At 46.4% G+C, this 22,188-nt stretch overlaps 1 protein-coding gene across 2 annotated transcripts in view; it reads right to left on the minus strand.

Moving 5' to 3' along the window:
• The window catches only part of LMTK2 (lemur tyrosine kinase 2), a 90,286-nt gene that overhangs the window by 40,630 nt on the left and 27,468 nt on the right, over window positions 1–22,188 (minus strand). For both annotated transcript variants that reach the window (XR_006284340.1, XM_037910868.2), the window contains exons 4-6: window positions 20,097–20,170; window positions 19,526–19,644; window positions 3,095–3,182 (exon numbers count right to left, since the gene is read on the minus strand). Coding sequence is in view for 1 of the 2 variants with exons in the window: in XM_037910868.2 (XP_037766796.1) it covers window positions 3,095–3,182; window positions 19,526–19,644; window positions 20,097–20,170 (281 nt within the window). In the remaining variant the exon portion in view is untranslated. The remainder of the gene's footprint in view (window positions 1–3,094; window positions 3,183–19,525; window positions 19,645–20,096; window positions 20,171–22,188) is intronic.

The raw sequence follows: 22,188 nt of genomic DNA on the forward strand, positions 1-22,188 counted from the left end.
TTAATTTACTATATATTTTAATTATACATTTATTATTCTATCTTCTAGATACAATTTTTAGTTTGCTTGGAACAGAAACCAGCACGTGTTTATTTTCCATGCCAATGAGATAATTTAACCGCATTCAGGTTTATGAAAGCCACTTTTTTGGCTGTCAAGCTTACTGGCTGCAATTAAGCTGAAAGTTTATTTTATCCCCTATAAGTAAAATCCTTCTCTGGATTACCTTCTACCAGACCATGATAAATTCTGGCATTAACTGTTAAGTCTCAAACCAAACGAGAGTATAAAAAAATATTTCTGTACTAAGTGAAGCAGGGCAACTTGTACATTTTAAGATTGAGTAATTTTTAAAGTCAAGGTAAATAATTTAACTACTCAGAAATATGGCAGTAAGGGCTGATTATGTGTTTATTTGTGTTAACATAAGCAATGTAAAATGCAACTTTCTTCTAAACTCAAACCATTTTTCTATAAAAAGAAAAGATGACTGATATTCTATCAGGGATTCATGTGCCTCAATTTATTTAAATCCAGCTAATACAATCTGAGCAAAAAGCCAATGATTAAAACAGTGTAGTCATCTTTGGAGGTTAACTAGCATTTCCTCTGAGAAAAGTCATAGGTTCACTCTGCTATTCTGTTTCAAATTGCTTGCATCAATTAATGTGAATACAATCATACTTGTGCACTGAGCTTTTAGGGAAAGAATTTTATACTGGTAAAACTGATTAACAATGAAAATTTTACAAGCAAAGCCTAATCACTACTTTATTGCTTCTGGGAGCTTTACTTTTCATGTAAATTATATATGCACATTTGAGACAATTTCTGTCTTCATACATTTTGCAATGAAATTTAGGAATTCTTTGAAACCACAATCCTTTAAACCCCTATGTTTGCCCTGTCCATCTGTCTGCAAGGCTTACCATTCCCTGGAAGCTGGGGGAAAAAAATCCAACTCTCTTAGACTCTTCTACAGAGTCTCTCTGTATCAACCTGTCCCCCTAACAGTTGTTGACAATGGACTCCCCTCTACCACCACCACCTTCCCATTTCCTCAGAAGGGTTTTTTAAACTGTTTACTGTTCTTTTGGTCTCTTCATTCAGAATACTGATAGAACAGCTGTGTCACTTTGGCCAGGGGCCTAGAAATACAGCATAGTTCTGTAATTGGCCCCGACCCCGGAAGTGTTTTGTCCGAGGTTGCTTAAACAGGGAGCTACTGTGTTGCCTTCCTGTTTGTTCTTCCCCAGTCACTTAAGCTAGATCAATGGATTCACACGAGAAAGTCTTAGAACCCAGTATACAACAACTTGACTTCACTGACAAGGTCACAGAGTGTTCATAAAATTGTTACATCTCAGTATTCTTAGATTATTACATAGCAGCTCCTTGTCCATTACACAGTTGTTTTCAGTTGCTTGCAACTTTGCCAAATTAGTCATTTGGGCACAGAAAATTTCAACCCATATCTGCCTCAAGCTGAATTTTTCTGGGAAATTTATGGTAAAATGGTTCATACATTTCCAAAAATAAATTTAGGGGAAAATAAGTTGCTTTGCCCATATTAAAAAAAATTGAGTAAAAAAAGCATCTGAGAAGCTCTAACTTTCCATATTTTGGAACAGGGAACTGAAGTTTCGCAAGGAGGTCATACCGGCATTAGAATGTGCCAATAAAAAATATGCTTACCTTTGGGCAGTTTATAAGCTTCTGAAATCTCCGTTTGCACATGCTCAGCATAGGTTAGCTAGATTCTCCAAAGATTCTGTTTTTCACTGAGTACGCTCCATTTCCTAACAGCAGCTACATTCCAACCAGACTGTGCAGACACCATACCCACAGAGACCGAACATGTTCTAACCCAGGGCTACCGGGACTAAGCAGAACCTTCTCTGCAACTGCTCTTCCCACTGCCAATGGCTACTGTAGCAGCAAAAACTGGAACTGAGACCAGGGAAGACTGTCTTTCCTATGCTCTCAATGCTCCACCTGCTGCCACCCTCACAGCATGGAGAAAGAGGAAGCTGCCTGATTTGAACGTAGAGGGGCAAGGGGGAAGAGAGAGTGTTGGGGGCAGGAAGGATAGGATCAGAGGGGAAAGCTGACTGTGCAGGAACAAGAGGGGCAGAAACCAGAAAAAATAGGAGTAGAAATGGACAGGGAGAGATTGACGGGCAGGGACAGAAGAGTCTGTTAACCATAAGAGAACCCTTCCCTACAGAACCTGAAATTGAGCCTATTATTCCCGAGTCTCAACATTCTTTTGCTAACAAACTGCTGTGAAACCGACTGGGAAATCTCATCACCATGTCCTTCTAGTGGCAAATCCACGAGAAAGATAACAGCCTTCTATTCTATCAGTTAGAAGCCTAAGAACTGTGCTGTGGATCTGAAGATCCCAAACCCTGATGAAAATCCATATGAAGTGTTAACAGATTTCCACCTTATTGAATTAATTTTTTTTAAATTTTAAGTTCTTAATTTAAGAAGTTACATTAATAAATGACATTAAAAGAATGTTAACACTAAACTCAAATTCTCAAAAGTTAGGAAATGTATAAATTAAGGTTACCCGTGCAACCTTTATTTGGTTTCCTTGGGCTTATGCATTATGATACCAGTCTTCAGTTAGATGATCCTGTACTTCACCCTTTCCTTCCCTACCTCCACCCCCACAGGACTTCTGCCTCATTCATGCATAGAATTAGCAGAGGTTTGTTTGTTTTTTCAAAATGCGATATACTAACAAGTCTGTTGTCCAGGAAGAACAAAGTGGCAAAACTTACTTTCTGTACAATAATTTTCTTCTTTAGAAAGTCCCACAATGAACTAGAAGTCAAATCCTGACCTTAGAGAGCTAAGTATAAACAAATATTGCTTTTGTGGTCAGTAACTGAAAAAAGTAAATAAATGTTATTTACCTTTTAAAATACCTTCATTTGACTCTTCATTTCTGAAATATTCCTTGAACAGGTGGTTTCAATAACTAGGTTCACAAAAACCTCTTAAAACATACTCTAAAGAAAACAATATTTTCTAACTATAAACTATTACTAAATTTACGATTTTCACTATTAAGTTTACTTACTAAGTCACACAACTCAAACACCAGAAGATATGGGATGGCTTCCACACACTGCCCAATACACTGCAGAATATTTGGATGCTGAAGAATGCTATAATAAAATACAAACAGATTATTTTAAGTCAGAAAGACAGCAGTACACATTAATAGCTCTAACATGATGGAATACTATTATCCACCTCAGTTTTTGCTTTTGAAAGTCAGATTTAAATCCACACAGAAACAGTATAAGAGGCAGATCTAAATCCCCTTTGATATGCTCTAGCAGTGCAAGGAAATCTTCAAGATGCCTTAAGTAGACTGCTGAGAATTCTCCTGGAGTGGGGAACCTCAAGTGGTGTAAAGACAATGCTGCTACATCCTGTTTCCCCGCCCCCCATGGTGGATGTGTCAGGAGCATGCAGGGCATGGCTGGGGCATACTGTGCTCCAGTACCCCCAGTGGGCCTGTACAACCATTGTAGTTTAAAGCAGCCACTTATTCAGGGACCCCTTTGCCCCCAGAACTGGCAGTGGAAACATGACAGCCACTTTTGCCCACTCCCTGAAAAGCACATGAAGATTCAGCCTTTAGTTTCCAGCCAATTCTCTTGAGTATCCTTGGACTCAAACCAGGAGACCAAACAAATGGAGTTCACTTATGGTTCCTGTCTGTATTCCACAAGTGGGATATGTATCCGCACCATGTGCCTGAGTCAGGAATTTTTTTTGCAAGCACTGTCAGCTGGCCTACACCTACGTTGTAGTTCCCCTTGTGCTCAGAATTGAGGGTATAAAGGTGGTGCATGCCAACGCCTCTCCTGTTTCCCATTCTTACTGCAGTTCAAAATAATCTGCAGGGATGGAGTGGGGGTAGTGGAATGCAGATAGGGACCACACATCTTGAAGAACCTCCAGTTATAGGTAAGTAACCTCAATTTCTTCTTTGAGTGATAGTCCCTATGTGGAATACACACATGGGACATTAACAAGACAACAGTCAAATGGCTTGAGTGCGAGGATGCAGATTCAATAGTTGACGGTAATACTGCTGTCCTCAGAGCTGTATTTGCAGTGGATGACTGGACCAGAGCGTAATATCTCATGAAGGTATGCAAATTGCTCCAAGTAGCTCTCCTACACATCTTTAGGAGGAGTATGTCTCTCAGCAATGCAGCCAGAGTAGTTTTCCCTCTAATGGAATGAGCCCTCACCTCCTCTGGAGGGGGACTATGAACTAGTTGTAACAAAGGGTAATACAACCTGAGATCTAGTTTGAAAGTCCCTGGGTTAATTTAGCTTGACCCTTTGATCCCTCCGTTATGTAAACAACTAGTTTAGGTGTCTAACATCCTTTGTTCTTTGCAGATAAAAGATCAAAGCCCTTTGGACATCTAGAGAATGCAGCCATCTCTCTTTGTAGTTGTGGTTTTTGGAAAAAATACTGCTAAGTGAATTACCTGATTCATATGACACTCAAACTACTTTAGGAATGAATCTAGGGTGGGGTTGTAAAGAGATCTTTTCTTTATAGAAGACAGTATATGGTGAGTCTGCCATGAGTGCTCCCAGTTCTGTTCTGACTCTCTCAGCACATGCGCAGCCATTTGACTGCATCGTCATCAGCCAGTGAAAAGCCAATAGTCCACTGTCGAAGTAAGTCAGTGAGCAGTTGTCAAGGATGTGCAACAGAGTCTGAAGTTGACCACATCTGCATCATGGGTCATTAGAAATACCCCCTTTGAAAATGCTGGCAGCACCATTGCCCTGCTCGGTTTAAAACCAGTTCAGGAATGACCACAGGTACCTTGGCAAGTCAAAAGCTGACAGGCAGATGGTTGCATCGGTGATGAGAGAGTGATTAACGACTGTCGTCGCTAACCACTTGTTACGCTAAGCACATTCCACTGTCACGTCCTGTGGAGGCAGAAGTGACCATAAAGGATGTCTATAAGACAGGCGAACTGGTGGGTGGTTGAAGAGGTCTGAATACAGAGGCAAGTAGCTGTTCTCACAGATCTTGACCAGGAGCATGATGGAGGCCCCCTCATGGCGAATATGGTGCGGTGCTATGTTTTAAGTATTGGCAGCCACGGCAATGGAGTTGCACTTAAAGTCCCGGTAACAATACACATAGCTTAATTAAGATCTACATCGACCAGCCTCATGTGAGACAAGTGACACCAAACAGGAGCACAATACTCTGCTCTTGAGTAGCAGAGGGCAAGGGTGATGTTCTAAGTACCTGGGTGCAAGCACCCCAGGTTGAGCTGGCCAGTTTCCTGAGCAAGATGTTCTGAGTGTTAACTTTGGCTGCTGTCTTTTTCAAGTGGTTACGGTACATCAATGACCTATCCAATGTCGCCGGAGTGACATTATGGCTATTAGAAAGACCAACTTCATGGACAGACAGGTCGTAGAGCATATGGCTAGAGGCTCAACGGGGGGCGTAGTGAGCAAATATAAAACAAAACAGAGGTCCCACTGAGGCGCAAATTTCAATAGTGGAAAGGATCTGAGAATCCCCTTCAGAAATCTAGTTGTGACAGGATGAGTGAATATGTATGGTTATCCATCAGAGGATGGAAAGCGCTGATCGCTGCTAAATGCGCACTCAGAGAACTGAGCACAAGACCAAAAGACTTGAAAGTAGATACTCTAAGATAGCAAGAATCCCAGCAGATTCCATAAACAAGGTACACTAGTAAAAAGAAAAGGAGTACTTGTGGCACCCTAGAGACTAACATTTATTTGAGCATAAGCTTTCGTGAGCTACAGCTCACTTCATCGGATGCATCGAATACAGACTAACACGGCTGCTACTCTGAAACCTGTCAAAAGGTACACTAGTGAGTCACAGAGGAGAAACGCTTCCATCTGCTGAATAACAGCTTCTCATAGAGTGTTTTCTGTCTTTGGTTAAGGATGGACTTCACCCTTTTAGAACATGAGCACTCTATTTCTGATGCCCATCCAAATACCTGGCTGTGGGCTTGAACCTGCCCTTATACTGTGTTAAAAGGTCCAGCAGCATGTGGGTGTTCAAGGGTGGGTGAACTGACAGCATAAGCAGATGCGTAAACTACAACTGTCTCGGCCAGTTGGGTGCAATCAGGATGACTTAAGCTCTGTTTTGGCGGATCTTCCATAGAACTTGTATCAATGGCATGGGAGGAAAGGTACATCCCAAGTGACCCTGTCATAAAACCAGCAGGGCATCTGCCTTGGGGCCCTTGCCCAGGGCTGCTCTGGAGAAGTACTGAGGAAGTTTCCTGTTCTCCCATGAGGCAAAAAGGTTCCAGGTCAGCATTCCCTAAATGGGCAAAGACGCTGCCAAGAACCAAATTGTGAATCTCTGATTTGTGGAAAAAGGTCTGCTCAGGCACTCTGCTAGGGAGTAGAGACCACAGCACTGATAGATTCGGGGAGCGCCATCATGCTCATCTCAGGAAAGCTCGTGAAACGTAGTCAGTTACTACAGACAAAACGCACAGGGGTGACATGCATCCATGGGACAGTTAGTTACTACCCCACCATCCCCGTAAAAATTGAAATCCAAGGGAACGCTACAGAGGTAGCAGCAGGTGTAGTGCCTAAACTCCCTTACCCAGTGCTCATAGGGAGGGACTTCCAAGGATTTGATGACTTACTCCCAGTAGGGGGATTGGAGAGAGGGGAAGCTAATGAGGCGTCCACAGTAGACTGTCAACTCCCAATTTTCTCCGAAATTTCCCGAGACATTTTCTCCACTCCCAGGCGGCGCAGAAAGACAAAAAAGGAAAGAAGGGCAGCTAAGCCCTTGGGAACCCAAATACTGACCCAAAGCCAGAGGGTCGCTCTCGTAGGTAGGTGGACCCGAGCAGCTGAAAAGGAAGCCGCCCAGGAGGGAGAAGCAGCTGAGCCAGACCCCAACCCTAATGCCTACGAACCGGCAGAAGCAATAGAGACCCATTCCCTAGAACTCAGGCAGACCAGCCCCAGGAAGGAACATTTTGGACGGGACCAAGCTGAAGATCCAAAGTACGACAACATTAGGAAGGAGGTAACAGAGATAGATGGGGTCCCCGTGGAAGGGAAAAACCAGGGACCCAGCCCCTACTTCATTATAAAAAAGGATCTCCTGTACCGCGTTGCACCAGTACAAGGACAGAAGGCAGAGCAGCTCCTAGTGCCTCACAAACACCAGAAGGCCGTATTAAGCCTCGCACATAGCCATCTTTTTAGGGGGCATTTAGTGGTAGAGAAGACCCTGGCAAGGGTTCTACGAAGATTTTTCTGGCCCGGCGTACACGAAGAAGTGTGGAGATACAGCGCCTCCTGCCCAGAGTGTCAGCTGCACAGTCCCCGTCCCCACTTGAGGGCACCTTTGGTACCCCTACCCATCACAGAGGTCCTGTTTGAGCAAATAGCCATGGACCTAGTGGGACCCCTAGAGAAGACTACCCGGGGCCACCAATATATACTTGTCATTCTGGACTATGCTACACGTTATCCAGAAGCTGTCCCCTTGCGGAACACAGCCTCTAAAGCAAAAGCCAAAGAGCTAGTGGGGATCTTTGCCCGAGTGGGGCTACCAAAGGAAATACTGATGGACCAAGAAACCCCATTTATGTCAAAACTAATGAAGGACCTATGTGACCTACTCCACATACATACCTTGAGGACTTCGGGCTATCATCCACAGACTGATGGGCTGGTAGAAAGGTTCAACTGAACCCTGAAGGCTATGATAAGGAAGGTGGTAAGTCAAGACGGGAAGGACTGGGACACCCTACCACCATACCTTATGTTTGCCATCCAGGAGGTACCTCAGGCCTCAACTGGGTGTTCTCCCTGAGCTCTTATATGGGCACCACCCTCGCAGCATCTTGGATGTAGCCAAGGAAATTTGGAAGGAGGAGCCCAATGAGGGGAAGAATGTAATTGAGCGTGTGTTACAAATGAGGGACCGGATAGCACGAGTCACTCCCATTGTGAGGAACACCTAGAGAAGGCGCAAGAGGCCCAACGAGCTCAGTACAAATCGCCAAGCCAAAGTTTGGCAGTTCCAGCCCAGAGACCGAGTAATAGTGTTGGTACCCACAACAGAGCGTAAACTTTTGGCCCAGTGGCAAGAACCCTACGAAATAGTTGAACCAGTAGGGGAAGTAAATTATAAGGTGTGACAACCAGGACATTGGAAACAAGAGCAAATATATCATGTCAACCTTCTGAAACCCTGGCATGCACAAGAGGCATGCGCAGCTGTCCAAAAAAGACCTACCCCAGGAAAACAAACCCTCCAAACAGGTGAGGGTGTCTCCCGATTTAACGCCAGACCAGAAGAATGAGGTGTCTGAAATCATCTTCTGGAACCAAGATGTGTTCTCAACAAAACCGGGTCAAACAACCGAGACATACCACCACATCGTCACAAACCCTGGGGCCAGAGTAACAATGAGGCCCTACCGGGTGCCAGCAGCCAAAAGGGAGGAAATAAAAGCGGAAGTAAAAAAAAATGCTGGAGTTGGGGATCATTGAAGAATCCCACAGTCAGTGGTCCAGCCCAAATGTGTTGGTGCCCAAACCTGATGGCACCACAAGGTTTTGCAATGACTTCCGGCGACTACACGAGGTATCCCAGTTCGATGTATACCCCATACCTCGCACAGATGAACTAGTGGACCATCTGGGCAATGCCCGATACTTGACTACCCTAAACTTGACAAAAGGGTACTGGCAGATTCCCCTTGCCTTGCGTTCTCTACACCAGAGGGTCTTTTGCAATATACTGTCCCCCCTTTTGGACTACATGGGGACCCAGCTACCTTCCAGTGACTCATGGACAAGCTATTATACCTCCATAATCATCATGCCGCTGCCTACCTAGACAATGCGGTCATTCATACCCCAGACTGGGAAACCCACTCAGAGAAGGTGGAGGCAGTCCTCGATACCTTCAGGTGAGCTGGCCTTACAGCAAACCCTGCCAAGTGCGCCATAGAATTTACCGAGGCCAAATATCTTGGCTACATTGTGGGAAAGGTCTGGTAAAACCCCAATTGAATAAGTTAGAGGCCATCCAAAATTGGCCTTGTTCAAGTCGCAAGAAACAAGTCCAGGCATTCCGAGGTATGGTGGGGTATTACCAACAATTTATCCCCCATTTTGCCACAAGGGCAAGCCCTCTGGCAGACCTAGTGAAGGCCCGTGGACCTGATCTGGTGAGATGGTCTGACGCAGCAGAGAGAGTGTTCACAGACCTATAGACTGCCCTCTGCAGTAACCCCACACTGATAGCCCCAGATTTCACCAAGAAATTTATTCTGCAGATTGATGCATCAGATGTAGGGTTGGGGGCCATCCTATCACAGATGGTCGGGGAGGAGGAACACCCAACTCTCTACCTCAGTAGGAAACTCTTTCAGAGGGAACAAAAATATGCAGTGGTGGAGAGAGAGTGCCTCACTGTAAAATGGGCCATGGAAACATTGCGCTACTACCTGCTTGGGCGCAGATTTGTCCTCGTGACCGACCATGCCCCTCTTCAATGGATGCAGTGGAACAAAGAGAAGAACGCAAGGGTGACCAGGTGGTTCTTATCCCTCCAACCTTTCCAGTTCCGTGTGCAACACAGAGCAGGGAGCTGTCACGGCAATGCCGATGGCTTGTCACGTGTGCACTGTCTGGCGTCCCAAGCTGCCCAATCCCTTGGTGTTGAGCAGGGGGGAGGGATACCCAGACCAGTGGGATACAGGAGTCTGGTAGAAGGCAAATATATTGGCCACTGGATGAAGAGTTTTCTGTTCCCTGAGTAACCAGAGCAGGGGCTGCCCTACAGCAATCCAGAACCTGCCAGAACCAATTAAGACAGGCAAGCTAATCAAGACACCTGGAGCCAATTAAGAACTTTCTAGATTCAATTACAGCAGGCAGGCTAATCAGGACACCTGGTTTAAAAAGGACCTCCCATCAGTTAGTAAGGGGTTGCGCCAGGAGCAGGGAGTGAGAAGGCGTGCTGCTGGAGGAGTGAAGAGTTCAAGCGTGATCAGGCTTCAGGAAGAAGATCCTGCAGTGAGGATAAAGAAGGTGCTCGGGGGAAGACAATGGGGAAGTAGCCCAGGGAGTTGTAGCTGTCACGCAGCTGATACAGGGAACATTGTGGACAGCTGCTATCCACAGGACCCTGGGCTGGAACCCGGTGTAGAGGGTGGGCCTGGGTTCCCCCACCATCCCCTGATCGGACACAGGAGGAGTTGACCTGGTCTCTGAGAAACACCAGAAGGGAAGGTCTAAATTGGAAAGGGATCTGCCCTGTCCACGACCCACTAGGTGGGACACAGAGACTGTGGGGATTGTTCTCCGTTTCCCCCATACTGGCCAGTGATGAGGTTAGCTGAGTGGACAGCAGGTTTGAGCCACTAGCAAGAGTGGCCAAACTGAGGGCTGCCGTGAATCTCTGAGGCAAGCAAATCCGCCAATAAGTGCAGGACCCACTAAGGCAGAGGAGGAACTTTGTCACAGGGTCAACATGCATTTTTCGTGATTGACACAGACACCCAAAGAAGGCAGAAGGTTGATCAGAACACTGGCTTCCTGCTGGACTTCCTTCTAAGAACTGCCCATCTGAAGCCAGTTGTCTAGGTAAGGAAAGACTGTAAATCCCTCTCTTCTCACCCAAGCTGCCACTACTGAAAAAAATATTGTAAAGACCCTGGACGCAGTAGCTAGACCAAAGGCGAGACCTCTGAATTGGAAATGCTCTTGATCAAAGAGGAACCAAAAGAACCTCCTGTGGGTTGGGTGGATGTCTATGTGAAAATATGCATCTTTCATGTCAAGAGCTGCAAACAATGTGTCCTTCTCTAACAAAGGAATTTTTGATGCCAAAGATATCATGTGGAATTGTAGTTTTCAAATGCACCTGTTCAGCTCAGATCAAGAATTGGGCTCCATCCCCCATTCTTCTTGGGGATCAAGAAGTAAAGGGAATAGAACCTCTTCCCTTGATGCGGAGGTAGAACCCTTTCTATGGCTTCCCTGAGAAGAAGGAAGTTCACCTCATGTAATAGAATCTCCTCATGAGAGTGGTCCCTGAAAAGGAACTGGGAAGGGAGTTTGTGGGTAGGAGGTACCAGAAAACTCAATTAGATAGCCACCATGAATAATCTCTAATACTCATTCATCTGTATTTAAAGCCCTCCAGTTTTCGGCAAATTGGGTAAGGTGGCCTATCAGAGGAGGGAAATGAAGCAGCATCAATAAAGGGACATGAGTCTTAACAGTCCCACCAACAGAAACTCTTTGATTGAGGGTTAAAATATGATGTAGCACTGGATGTTGTAAAAGCTGGGTACCTGGGTCTATAATACCCTCTGTCTTTTGCATGGTGCCTCCTGAGTACATTGGTGGTAAAACAGCTGAGGACACTGTCTTGCCTTATACCTTGGTGTATGGTAAACTAAACTGAGGCTCCTGGACTTTCTCAAACTGAATCTGTACCTGTACATGAGCTTTTGATATTGTTTGAAGTCATCTGTCAGAGAGGGAGTAGCTAGAGTAACCACCTCAACCGGTGAAGACGATGAGATTGCTTTCAGAAACAGCAAATCCAGCTAACCTTCCCCTTCCAAGTGTTCCAACAGGGCCGGTTGCAAGAGACAAGGTGATGGCAAATAGGACTCCTGAACTGATCCTGGGTATCTAGCCTAAGGCTCCCACAGTCCCCAATATTAGCAGTAGGATGGATCAACTGGTAGAGAACCACTGCAGTTGCAGGGCCTCAGACTCATCTGAAGAGAAAGTCAGATCCCTCATCTCCAGCAGAACCAACAATACCGATGGCTGTGCCTCAAGGCTGGCAGATGGAATGGATACAACTGCCTCATCAAGATAGTCTCTTCTTCTGGTGTATTGTTTCAGAATAGAGATGGTCCTAATAGGAGGGGTGAACATGGATAGTGAAGAGCAAAGGATGTCCTCCAGGGAGATGTAGATCTCTGATAGCAAACAGACTCTCCTTGTACCTCAGGGCAAAGTCGTCAGAACTAGAGCTTCCCTGGTCACCATGGTCAGCTCCCTCCAGGGCCAGGTCGCTATCAGTACCGCATCAACTCTCAAAGTGGATGAGAACACCAGTAGCTGTTTATCCCAAGCCTTCACCATTGGAGCTGATGTCAAAAAATGGTTACTCACCTTTGTGTAAATGTTGTTCTTCAAGATGTGTTGCTCATGTCCATTCCACATTAAGTGTGCGTGTGCTGCATATACCATCGCTGGAGATTTTTCCCGCAGTGGTATCCATCAGGCCGGCTCTAGCACACTCTGATGCTGCATGTTCATGCGCCAGTCGAAGGGGCCCAGCCAGCCCCACACCCTCTCCATTCCTTCTTGCCAGTTAACTCTGAAGAGAGGCAGGCAGATAGGTCGTGGAATGGACATAAGCAACACATCTTGAACAACAACAGTTGTGGTAAGGTTAGTTTTTTTTCTTCTTCGAGTGCTTGTTCATGTCCATTCCATGTTAGGTGATCCACAAGCGGTATCCAAGGAGGTGGGCTCTGAGTTCATGGACTTGCGGATTGCAACATTGCTCTTCCGAACTTGGCATCTCTAGCCTGCTGGATGATGGTGTAGTGGGAGAAGGTATGTATCAATGACCAGGTTGCTGCTCTTCAGATGTCTTGGATCGGGACCTGGGACAGAAATGCTGATAATGAAGCCTGAGCTCATCTAATGAATGATCAAGATGGCAGGAGGTAGAATGCCCACTTGTCTGTAGCACATACGAATACAGGAGGTGATCCAGAATGAGATTTTCTGGGCTGAAACAGGTAGGCCTTTCATCCTGTCTGCTATTGCCACAAAGAGCTGCATGGATTTATGGAACGGCTTAGTCCTCTCAGTGTAGAAGGCCAGGGTGTGTCTAACATCCAACTAGTCGAGATGTTGATCTTCTGCATTCCTCTGCGGTTTCGGGAAGAAAACTGGCAGGAAAATAGCCTGGTTACTGTGAAACGATGAGACCACCTTTGGAAGGAACACTGGGTGTGGGCACAGTTGAACCTTATCCTTAAAGAACACTGTATACAGAGGTCTCTGAGACCCTCTTGGCCGAAGTAATCACTTCTAGGAGAGAGATAGAGGCACAATGCCAGCAGCTCAAAGAGAGGGCCTGTGAGCCTTGACAGGACTAGGTTTAGCCCCCATAGTGGAATTGGTTCATGAATTTGAGGGCAAAGTCTCTCTAACCCTTTGAGGAAGCAGATGGACATTTCATGAGAGAAGACCGACTTACCGTCCACCGGAGGATGGAAGGCTGAGATTGCTGCTAGATGCATCTTGATTGATGAAGAGGCCAGACCTTGTTACTTCAGATGGAGCAGGTATTCCAGTACAGACTGGAGGGATGACCAAGTTGGTGAGAGACCTCACTGAAGACCACGCCCAGAAACATTTCCATTTGGCTAGGTAAGTCGCTCTAGTAGACTGTTTCCTACTACCTAGCAAGGCATGGCAGACTTGTTCTGAAAAGGCCTGTTCCTCTAGGTTCAACCATGGAACTTCCACATGGTCAGGTGAAGGGCCACGAGGTTCAGGTAGGGTAAACGGCCTGTGAGATCAGGTCCAGGCAAGACAGAAGCAGCAGCAGCATTCTGAACCAATGTTGTTGCAGGGAACATGCAGGGACTATTGCCTTGTCTCACTTGACTTTCGGAAGGAACCTGTGTATCAGGGGAACTAGACGAAACACATAGAAGAGGATCTCTGCCCATGGAAGCAGGAAGGCATCAGAGAGAGCCCGAGCTGTGACCGCGTAGCGACCAAAACTGCTGACATTTCCTGTTCTGCCTGGTTGCAAACAGATCTACCTGGGGAGACTCCCACCTCTAGAAGATGGATCTGACCACTTCTGGGTGAAGGGACCGCTTGTGATGAGAAGTGAAAGACCTACTGAGGCAATCTGACTGTGCGTTCCAGGCTGCCGGAAGATAGGAAACTTCCAGGTGGATGGAGCGTTTCACAAACAAGTCCCACAGACGAATGGCCTCCTGCCACAGGGTAGGGGATCGTGTTTCTCTTTGCCTGTTGATGTAAAACATGGCTGCCGTGTTGCCCGTAAGCACTCGCACAGCTTTGTCCATGATCTAGAAAAGGAATACTTGGCAAGCTGAGTAGACTGCTCTGAGCTCTCTGAAATTTATGTGTAGGGAAAGCTCTTTCTGGGACCACGAGCCCTGACTCCTGAGGTGCTCACGGTCATCCCCCCAACCTAGATCGGATGCATCAGAAATTAAGGATACTGAAAACTGGGGGGGATGACAAAGGGAATGCCCACAGCCATCAACTGGGGAGCCTTCCACCAATCAAGGAAGAGCAGGAACTATAAACATCAAGTCTAAGTGGTGTCAGTTCGGTGAGTACATCAAGGCCAGCCAAGCCTGCAGGGGTCTGAGGCACAGCCTTGCATGCTGAACCACGTAAGCACATGCAGTCATGTGCTCCAAAAGTTTGGCAAAACTGGGCTGTCATGACAGGGTGGGCCTTGACCTTGGATATCAGAGATGACACTGGAATTGAGCCTCTGGGAGGAAGGCTCTGGCCTGGACCCAGTCTAGCACCGCCCCAATAAACTATTCTCTGAATGAGAATGAGAGTCTACTTTTGCTCGTTTATCAATGAGCCCAGTGCACAGAAGGTGGCTTGAACCAGGCTGATGCTGCTTTTCACTTGAGCCTCTTAGCGGCCCTTTATCAGCCAGTCATCGAAGTACAGGTCGACTTGAACACCTTGCCTTCCGAGAAAAGCCTCTACAATTGCCATGTGTTTTGTGAAAACCCAAGAGGCTGTTGACAGACAGTAAACTGGCAGTAAACAGGGGAGGACAGTAAACTGGCAATGAGTCTGGGTTATGATAAATCTGAGGAACCTTCTGTGACCTCAAAAGATGGAAAGGTGGAATTAAACATCTTTCAAATCAAGGTTGGCGTACCAGTCCTCTGGATCCAGAGAGGGAATGATGGAGGCCAGGGAGACCATGTGGAACCTCAGTTTCTTGAGATAACTGATGAGGCAACACAGGTCCAGGATGGGTCAAAGAGCCCCTTTGGCCTTTGGGATTAGGAAATATAAGGAGTAAAACCCATTCCATCTCAAATTCGGAGGCATCTCCTCCACAGCCCCTACCCACAGGAGGGCTTGCATTTCTTTAGCTAGATGTTGCTTGTGGGAAGGGTCCCTGAAGAGGGATGAGGATGACACAGAGGGGTGGAAGAAGACTGAAGGGTGTAACCTTCCCCTGCCATACTCCACACCCAGTGGTCCAAGATGACGAGGGACCACCGCAGGCTGAAGAAGAGTTAGTCTGAAAACGAGGGGCGGGGCAGGATCCAATGCAGGAAGTGATGTAATGCGCTCAGGCGCACCTTCAAAAGTTCTGTTTGGAGCCTCCCAGATATCCTTGTGACCCTGGTAGCAAGACTGAGGTGGAGGGGCGTGGCTGCCTGCACTTGTAACCCCTGCTCAGTTTCTTACACAGGTCCTGGCGAGGTGGTGGAGCGGAGAAGCAGGTCAGTTGCTGAAGCCTGAAATGCTTCTCAAAGATGCCAGGGAGTAGCGGCCCAGGGATCTGAGGGTAGCCCTGGAGTCTCTCAGACCATGGAGCTTTGAGTCGGTCTGTTCTAAAAACAGGGAGGTACCCTCGAATGGAAGATCCTGGATTGACTGCTAGTCCTCAGGTGGCAGCCCTAAGGATTGGAGCCAGGAGTACCTTCTCATGACAACAGCCGAAGCCATCGTTCTGGCCGCTTGGAGGGAGGCTCTCGCTATAGTCCTCCGTTCATAGATCCGGGCAGAAAAACTCTTACCTGTGACAGCAAGTCTTTAAACTTTGCCATAGAATCCCAAATGTTGTAATTGTACCTCTCAAGCAAGGCTTGTTGGTTGGAAATGAGAAGCTGTAACCTATCCATTGAATAAATCTTCCTACCAAACAGGTCTAGTTTCTTTAAGTCCTTTTGTTTGGGAGGTCGCATCTAACTGCCCTAGTCTATCCTTCTCATTGGCCGCTGGGGGAGGGATAGCTCAGTGGTTTGAGCATTGGCCTGCTAACCCCAGGGTTGTGAGTTCAGTCCTTGAGGGGGCCATTTAGGGATCGGGGCAAAAACTGGGGATTGGTCCTGCTTTGAGCAGGGGGTTGGACTAGATGACCCCCTGAGGTCCCTTCCAACCCTGATATTCTATGACTGTATGATCACCAGGGACCTGGAAGGAGGGTGAGAGTACAAGTATTTGTACCCCTTGACAGGCACATAATACTTTTTCTCTGCTCTCTTTGAGGTGGGAGGGAGAGAAGGTGGGGTCTGCCACATGGTCCTGGCTGGACCTGTAACGGCCTCACTGAGAGGTAGAGCCATCTTAGTCAATGAGGCTATGTGAGGACTCTGTAAGAACCTCCATCTCTAGGCCCAGGTCAGAAGCCAGCCTTTTTAGAAGTTTCTGGTAAGCTGTAAAGTCATCCTGTGGCACCAAGACACTTGGCCCTGAGACTGGTTCAGCTGGGGAGGAGTGTGGTGGGGCAGTGCCCCACCCCCAGGCAAGATTAGGCTATAACAGGCCAGAGTGGCTGCGCGGAACGGCAGCTAATCAGAGAGGGCCTATGGGGGGAGCCAATCAGTGCCAAGCAGAGGGCAGCCAATCAGGGCCAGGCTAGGCCCTATATAAAGGCTATCCAGGAGAGAAGCGGTCAGTCTCTCCCAGACCTTCAGAGGGGAAGGTCTGTCTCCTGAGATAAGGAGACCAGCACCTTGGACAGCGCAGTGCTGGGCAAGCTTGGGGGAGCAGAGGAGCGCTCCAGCCTGATACCTGTCAGACTGCGGGACCTAACCAGAAGGCCCTAGAGGGTGCAAGGGGTCAGAGGGGAAGTGACTCAAGGAAGATGAAGAGGCCACCACTAGAGGGTCCCTGGGTTGGGACCCAGAGCAGTGGGCGGGCCTGGGTCCCCCCCTTCCCCCTTATACTGCACCTGGCTATGGAGGAGTGGCCATGACAGACTGCAACCGGCCCTTGAGCAGAGGGGCTAGACTTTGGGGGTTGTGGTTGGCCACTGTGGCAGGAGTGAATTGGAAGACTGCTGTCGTCTTCCCACCGCCCAGAAGGGGGTAAGGATAGACTAGGGGGCACTGCCAGAGGGCAGTGTCCTGGAGTGGACGTCGCCGAGTGGGGAGCAACGCAAGGCTGGATACTGGCACAGCAGACGACGGACGGGACATCACACCACCAGCAGAGGGTGCTCTGCAACGGAGAAAGCTAATTCCCAGACGTGCCAGTGGGAGGCGCAGCGGTGGTGAGTCCCAACCCCATCACAAGGGGGAAGAGGCCTGTACCATCAGGGGGCTTTCCTCCTCTTCTTCAGTCCCGACCACCTCATCCAGGCCCAAGTCCTGCATGTCGGTACCTGCCTCGGTGCCAGAATCTGGGTCAGGTGCTGGATGGTACAGCGGAGGAGCCCTCTCAGATATCACCAAACAGAAATGGCTGGACAGAGGCCCCAATACCAGGAAAAACTCCAGTGATTCCAGAATGACTGCTGGGCCTGCATCAGCCACCACTGTTCTCTGGGCCAGGTGCTGGGGAGAGGGCCTGCACTGAGATCCGGTGGAACATAGACCATGCAGGGCTCCATCTTGGACTCAGAGGAAGAGTCCTCTTGAGACCATGGAACAGAAGGGTACTGTTCCCCCACCGACCGGTGCTGAGGGTCTGGGGATCGGTGCCACATTGGGGAAGTCTTCACACACAACAAAAGGGCTGTTTTTCCTCTGGTCAGTATCCAAGGGCCCTGCACCAGGTATGAGCTCGGGGCAACATGCTCTCTTCTGCTCGACACACTTGCCATGGCCAGTAACTGTCCCATCGGGGTTGGCAAAACCAGGAATGTCAACAGATCCCTGGCCACTGCAAAGGCCTCTGGGGTGGAAGGCACCACAATTCTGCTGGCACCACAATGTCCCCCTGGCATCAGTGGGTGGTCCTGCACTAGACTCTGACACCTGTGACCAGGGTGGAGTCAACGGTACTGCTGTCGGAACAGGACTGGAGCAGAGGCCCAACAGAGGTCACGCTTCACTGCACTCCCCTTGTTTGTCCTCTCTCAGTATTTGGGTGTCCCCTCTTGGAGCATCATTTCTTATGCGTCTTTCTCGGTACTGGAGAGGGGGAACAGTGTCGAGAAACACATGGTGTTAGGGGAAGGGGGGAGGTAGATGCAGTGTTTGGCAGAAAGATGAGCCTCACCCAGGTAGTAGAGGCAGCGTTGATGTTCATCGCTCACCAAAAAGGAGTGAGGGAACAAAACACCATTTTGAACCCCAGAACCCTGGACATAATCCCAGACTTCTCAGGGGTTGCGGAAGTCCCAGGGAAGAAAATGGGGAAAAACAACTAACTATACTATGTAGACTATATTATAAAAACTACTGCAATTGTTAAAACTATATACAATATCTTACAGAATGACACAGTAGGAGAGGAGCTGACACCAAAGATTCCATCTCAGACCATGCAGCAGTAAGAAGGAACTGGAGAGGCATCAGCTCACACCACTTTTTATGCCCTCAGTTTGGAGCAAGAGAACAGCTACGGCACATGTGCAAGCCAACAGACACCGCTTGCAAAAAATTCTGGACTCAGGCGCATGTGCACCTGCATATCCCACATGTGGAATACAAAAAAGGACCATCATTCGAAGAAAGCAGAATTACTGGCACCTTTGGCAAGGACGACAGTTTACAAACTGTACAGCAAGATAGTGAGCACTGAAGTTTGCTTGATTTCAAACTTCACTAATTTTTTTCCCACCACCAAGTTAAATCGCAAGTGACCCAAACACAACGATAAAAAGCTATCTGTATAACCTAGTAACTCTGATTGGATTTAAGATTCGTTTAATGTTTAAAAACAGGTAAGATGGTGCTTAAAAATAAGTTTGTTAAAAAAATAAAGTACGTAAAGCATTGCCCGCTCTTGTGATTTTTATCACAAGTTTCACTATATTTGGTTTTTCTCTCAAAGCTCGAGTTCCTGGAGGCAAGTGACTACATGAAAATCTCAGCATCAATTAAAAAAAAAAAAATCTCTAGCCCTCATGCCCACAGAGAAAAGCTTAAGCATGCAAACCAAGTGTACTCTTAAAGGCTCAAAAATTGGAAGGCAATAAAAACACAAATTGCACTATTTAAAAATCTCATGATTTGGGGGGACTCAATTTTTGATAATTTAGTGTTGACAATATTGAATGTGTATTTTTCATTTCTTAAACTACCAACATTTACTTTATATTAACAGACTGAAAAGGGAGGACAGAGGTGAGTATTATATAAAAAAGCATAACATTGAACAAGACAGCTTTCCCTGGCTTACATATATATTAGTAGCGTGGACTATCTTCAAGTTACGCAAGATGTGAGAGGCTACTTACTAGTAAGGTTCTCCATTTCTCAAAAACTGTTCTTGTTCTTTGGGACCTGCATTTGCCTTTAATTCCTTCACTATTACTCTTGCTACACTAGTACCTGAGTAGATCTCCCCAAGCAGGACCTGAAAAACAAACAATTTCTACATTACATAGTTTCAGTCACATTTAAAGAGGAAGTATCTGGTTTCCTGTTATACCTCAATTACACCACAGAGATATTAATCCTCTGCATTTTAAAAAAATTATGTAGATTTTTTAAAAATAAAAACTGGAGTTAAAGTGCTTCTAAAAAAGCTGCTAAAATTAAAACAGTGATTTACATAGTCTACTGAAGTGGAATTTCTGACTATTTTAAGTAATGTTTTGTTAAGCAGCACTTGCATCTGAATTAAAGAGACAGCAATAAGATAGAAAACAAAGTGCATACAAACAGCAATACAAATTAAGTTCTAAAGACAATTTTCTTGTCATGTTCTTATTTTGAATAAATATAATTTTAATTGGTAATATAGGTCTCTACTTAGGAATAAACTGTCAACTGCAGAACTACAATATTAAAAGGAGGACTTTTTACCTTTCCAAACCAGCCATTTCCAATTTCTTGAATATAGTTTAGACTCTGGCGTGCGACTTGAGACTTTGATCCTTCTGTTATAGAAAACAAAAAATAGACACACATCAAGCCACTCAAATGACCAAAATTACCTATGCTACTGTTGAAGAAATAATGTGTGATCTTAAAATGCTAAAAAAAATTAGTTCTTACACTACTACTTAGAGTACACTACAATACAATGCACATATTAAGCTAAGCAGCAGAAAACATAGTTAAACATATACAATGACAAAGTATTAAAACAAAGCTAACCTAAGAACAGATGAACGAAAGCCAAGGCTGACACTTCTCAACTTGTTTAGGCTTTTAAACAGATTCAACTAGAAACTGATCCAAGACCACCAAAATACCTTTGCACAGTAATGCAAGTTAAGAATGGCGTGTAAACTTTAGCTTTCAACACATCCAGATATACTGCAAACCAACAAAAGAAAGAAAGTCAAAACTGCTGAGTTTGCATTTGGTTCTGTAAATATATCTGCATTAGACGGTCATGGAATCTATTAAATCACTGTTTACAGGAATCCTACATAAATGGCAGAACACAAGCCCACAGCAAATCATGGAATACTCACTACTTTTACAAGCCCTGATTAGCCACCTTACCAGCAGAGCTCCAGTTCTTTACACACCGACCCAGCTGCTCTAACTGCAGCCTCTACCTATGTGACGGAAAATTCTCTTTTTAAAATAATGTACTTCACATGAAAATCCCCCTTGGCCAACTGCTGGAAAATCTGAAACCCTCAGCCCTTATCTACACTGGCAAAAATATACCCATAATTCACTGCCAGTGCAGCTCCACTGGTGGAAACAAGAAGTTGCAGGGTAGACAAGGCTCAGATGTGTTTAACCATTCTGTCATCTAAATGGTAAGGAACACAGTGGTAAAGAGACCTAAGCCCTCTTGCCAATACAGTAACTCCTCACTTAAAGTAATCCCGGTTAACATTGTTTCATTATTAGGCTGCTGATCTATTACAGAACATACTCATTTAAAGTTGCACAACGTTCCGTTATAAGGTTGTTTCACTTGTCCCACTCCACCCACCCGCCCGGCACTCCTGCCGGAGAGCAGGGTCGGGGAGCAGCGGCTTGCCCCATTCCACCCACCCAGCGTTCCAGCTGGGGAGTGGGATCAGGGAGAGGGAGCTTGCCCCGTTCCGCCCACTTGGCATTCCAGCTGGGGAGAAGGGTCAAGGCGCTGAGGTTTATCCCACTCCGCCTGCCCAGCATTCAAGCCAGGGAGCGGGCAAGCCCCCAACCCTGCTCCCCGGCAGGAGCGCCAGACAGGCAGAGTGGGGGCAAGCCCCCGCGCCCCGACCCCACTATGCCCTGACTCAACCAAGCCCCACAATCATCATTGGTGAGTACAGTATTAAATAGTTTGTTTAAAATTATTTATAACTTATACTGTATATGTATATAATGTCTTGTCTCACGAAAAAAATTTCCCTGGAACTTAACTTCCCCATTTACATTAATTCTAATGTAAGAACATCGCTTAACATCGTTTCACTTAAAGTAGCATTTTTCAGGAACATAACTACAATGTTAAGCGAGGAGTTACTGTACAGTACAGCTTTTGTCACTGCTACTATGAGTTGCTCTAGTGGTAGCTCCCATTTTTGCCACTGTAGGCCAGGTCTACACTAGGAGTACTTTACCAGCATAGCTTATTCCACGCCCTCCTTCCCCACCCCAAAGCAAAACACCCTATATCTGAAAATGAACAGTTTTGCCAGTATACTTGTCTAAACCATGGGCTTTTTCAGCACAACTATGTCAGTCAGGGATCGTAAGTCATCACAATCCTAATCAATACAGCTATACCAGTAACAGTTTGTAGTGTAGGCCTTGCAATGGAAACAATCTTGGGGAGAGGCAGCAATCTGCTGGGGTGACCAGACAGTCTCCCCTTTTGGGACAGAGGTGTGCGGGAGGGGGAGGAGCATTAAATCAAGTGCTGAGATTTTGTGATCGTAGTCAGTTTTGCTTAAAAGTCAGTTCTGCAGAGCTTAAAGAAGCAGCTGATTAATCCTAATCAGTT

This window comes from Chelonia mydas, chromosome 10, assembly GCF_015237465.2.
Source record: "Chelonia mydas isolate rCheMyd1 chromosome 10, rCheMyd1.pri.v2, whole genome shotgun sequence".
NCBI lineage: Eukaryota > Metazoa > Chordata > Testudines > Cheloniidae > Chelonia > Chelonia mydas.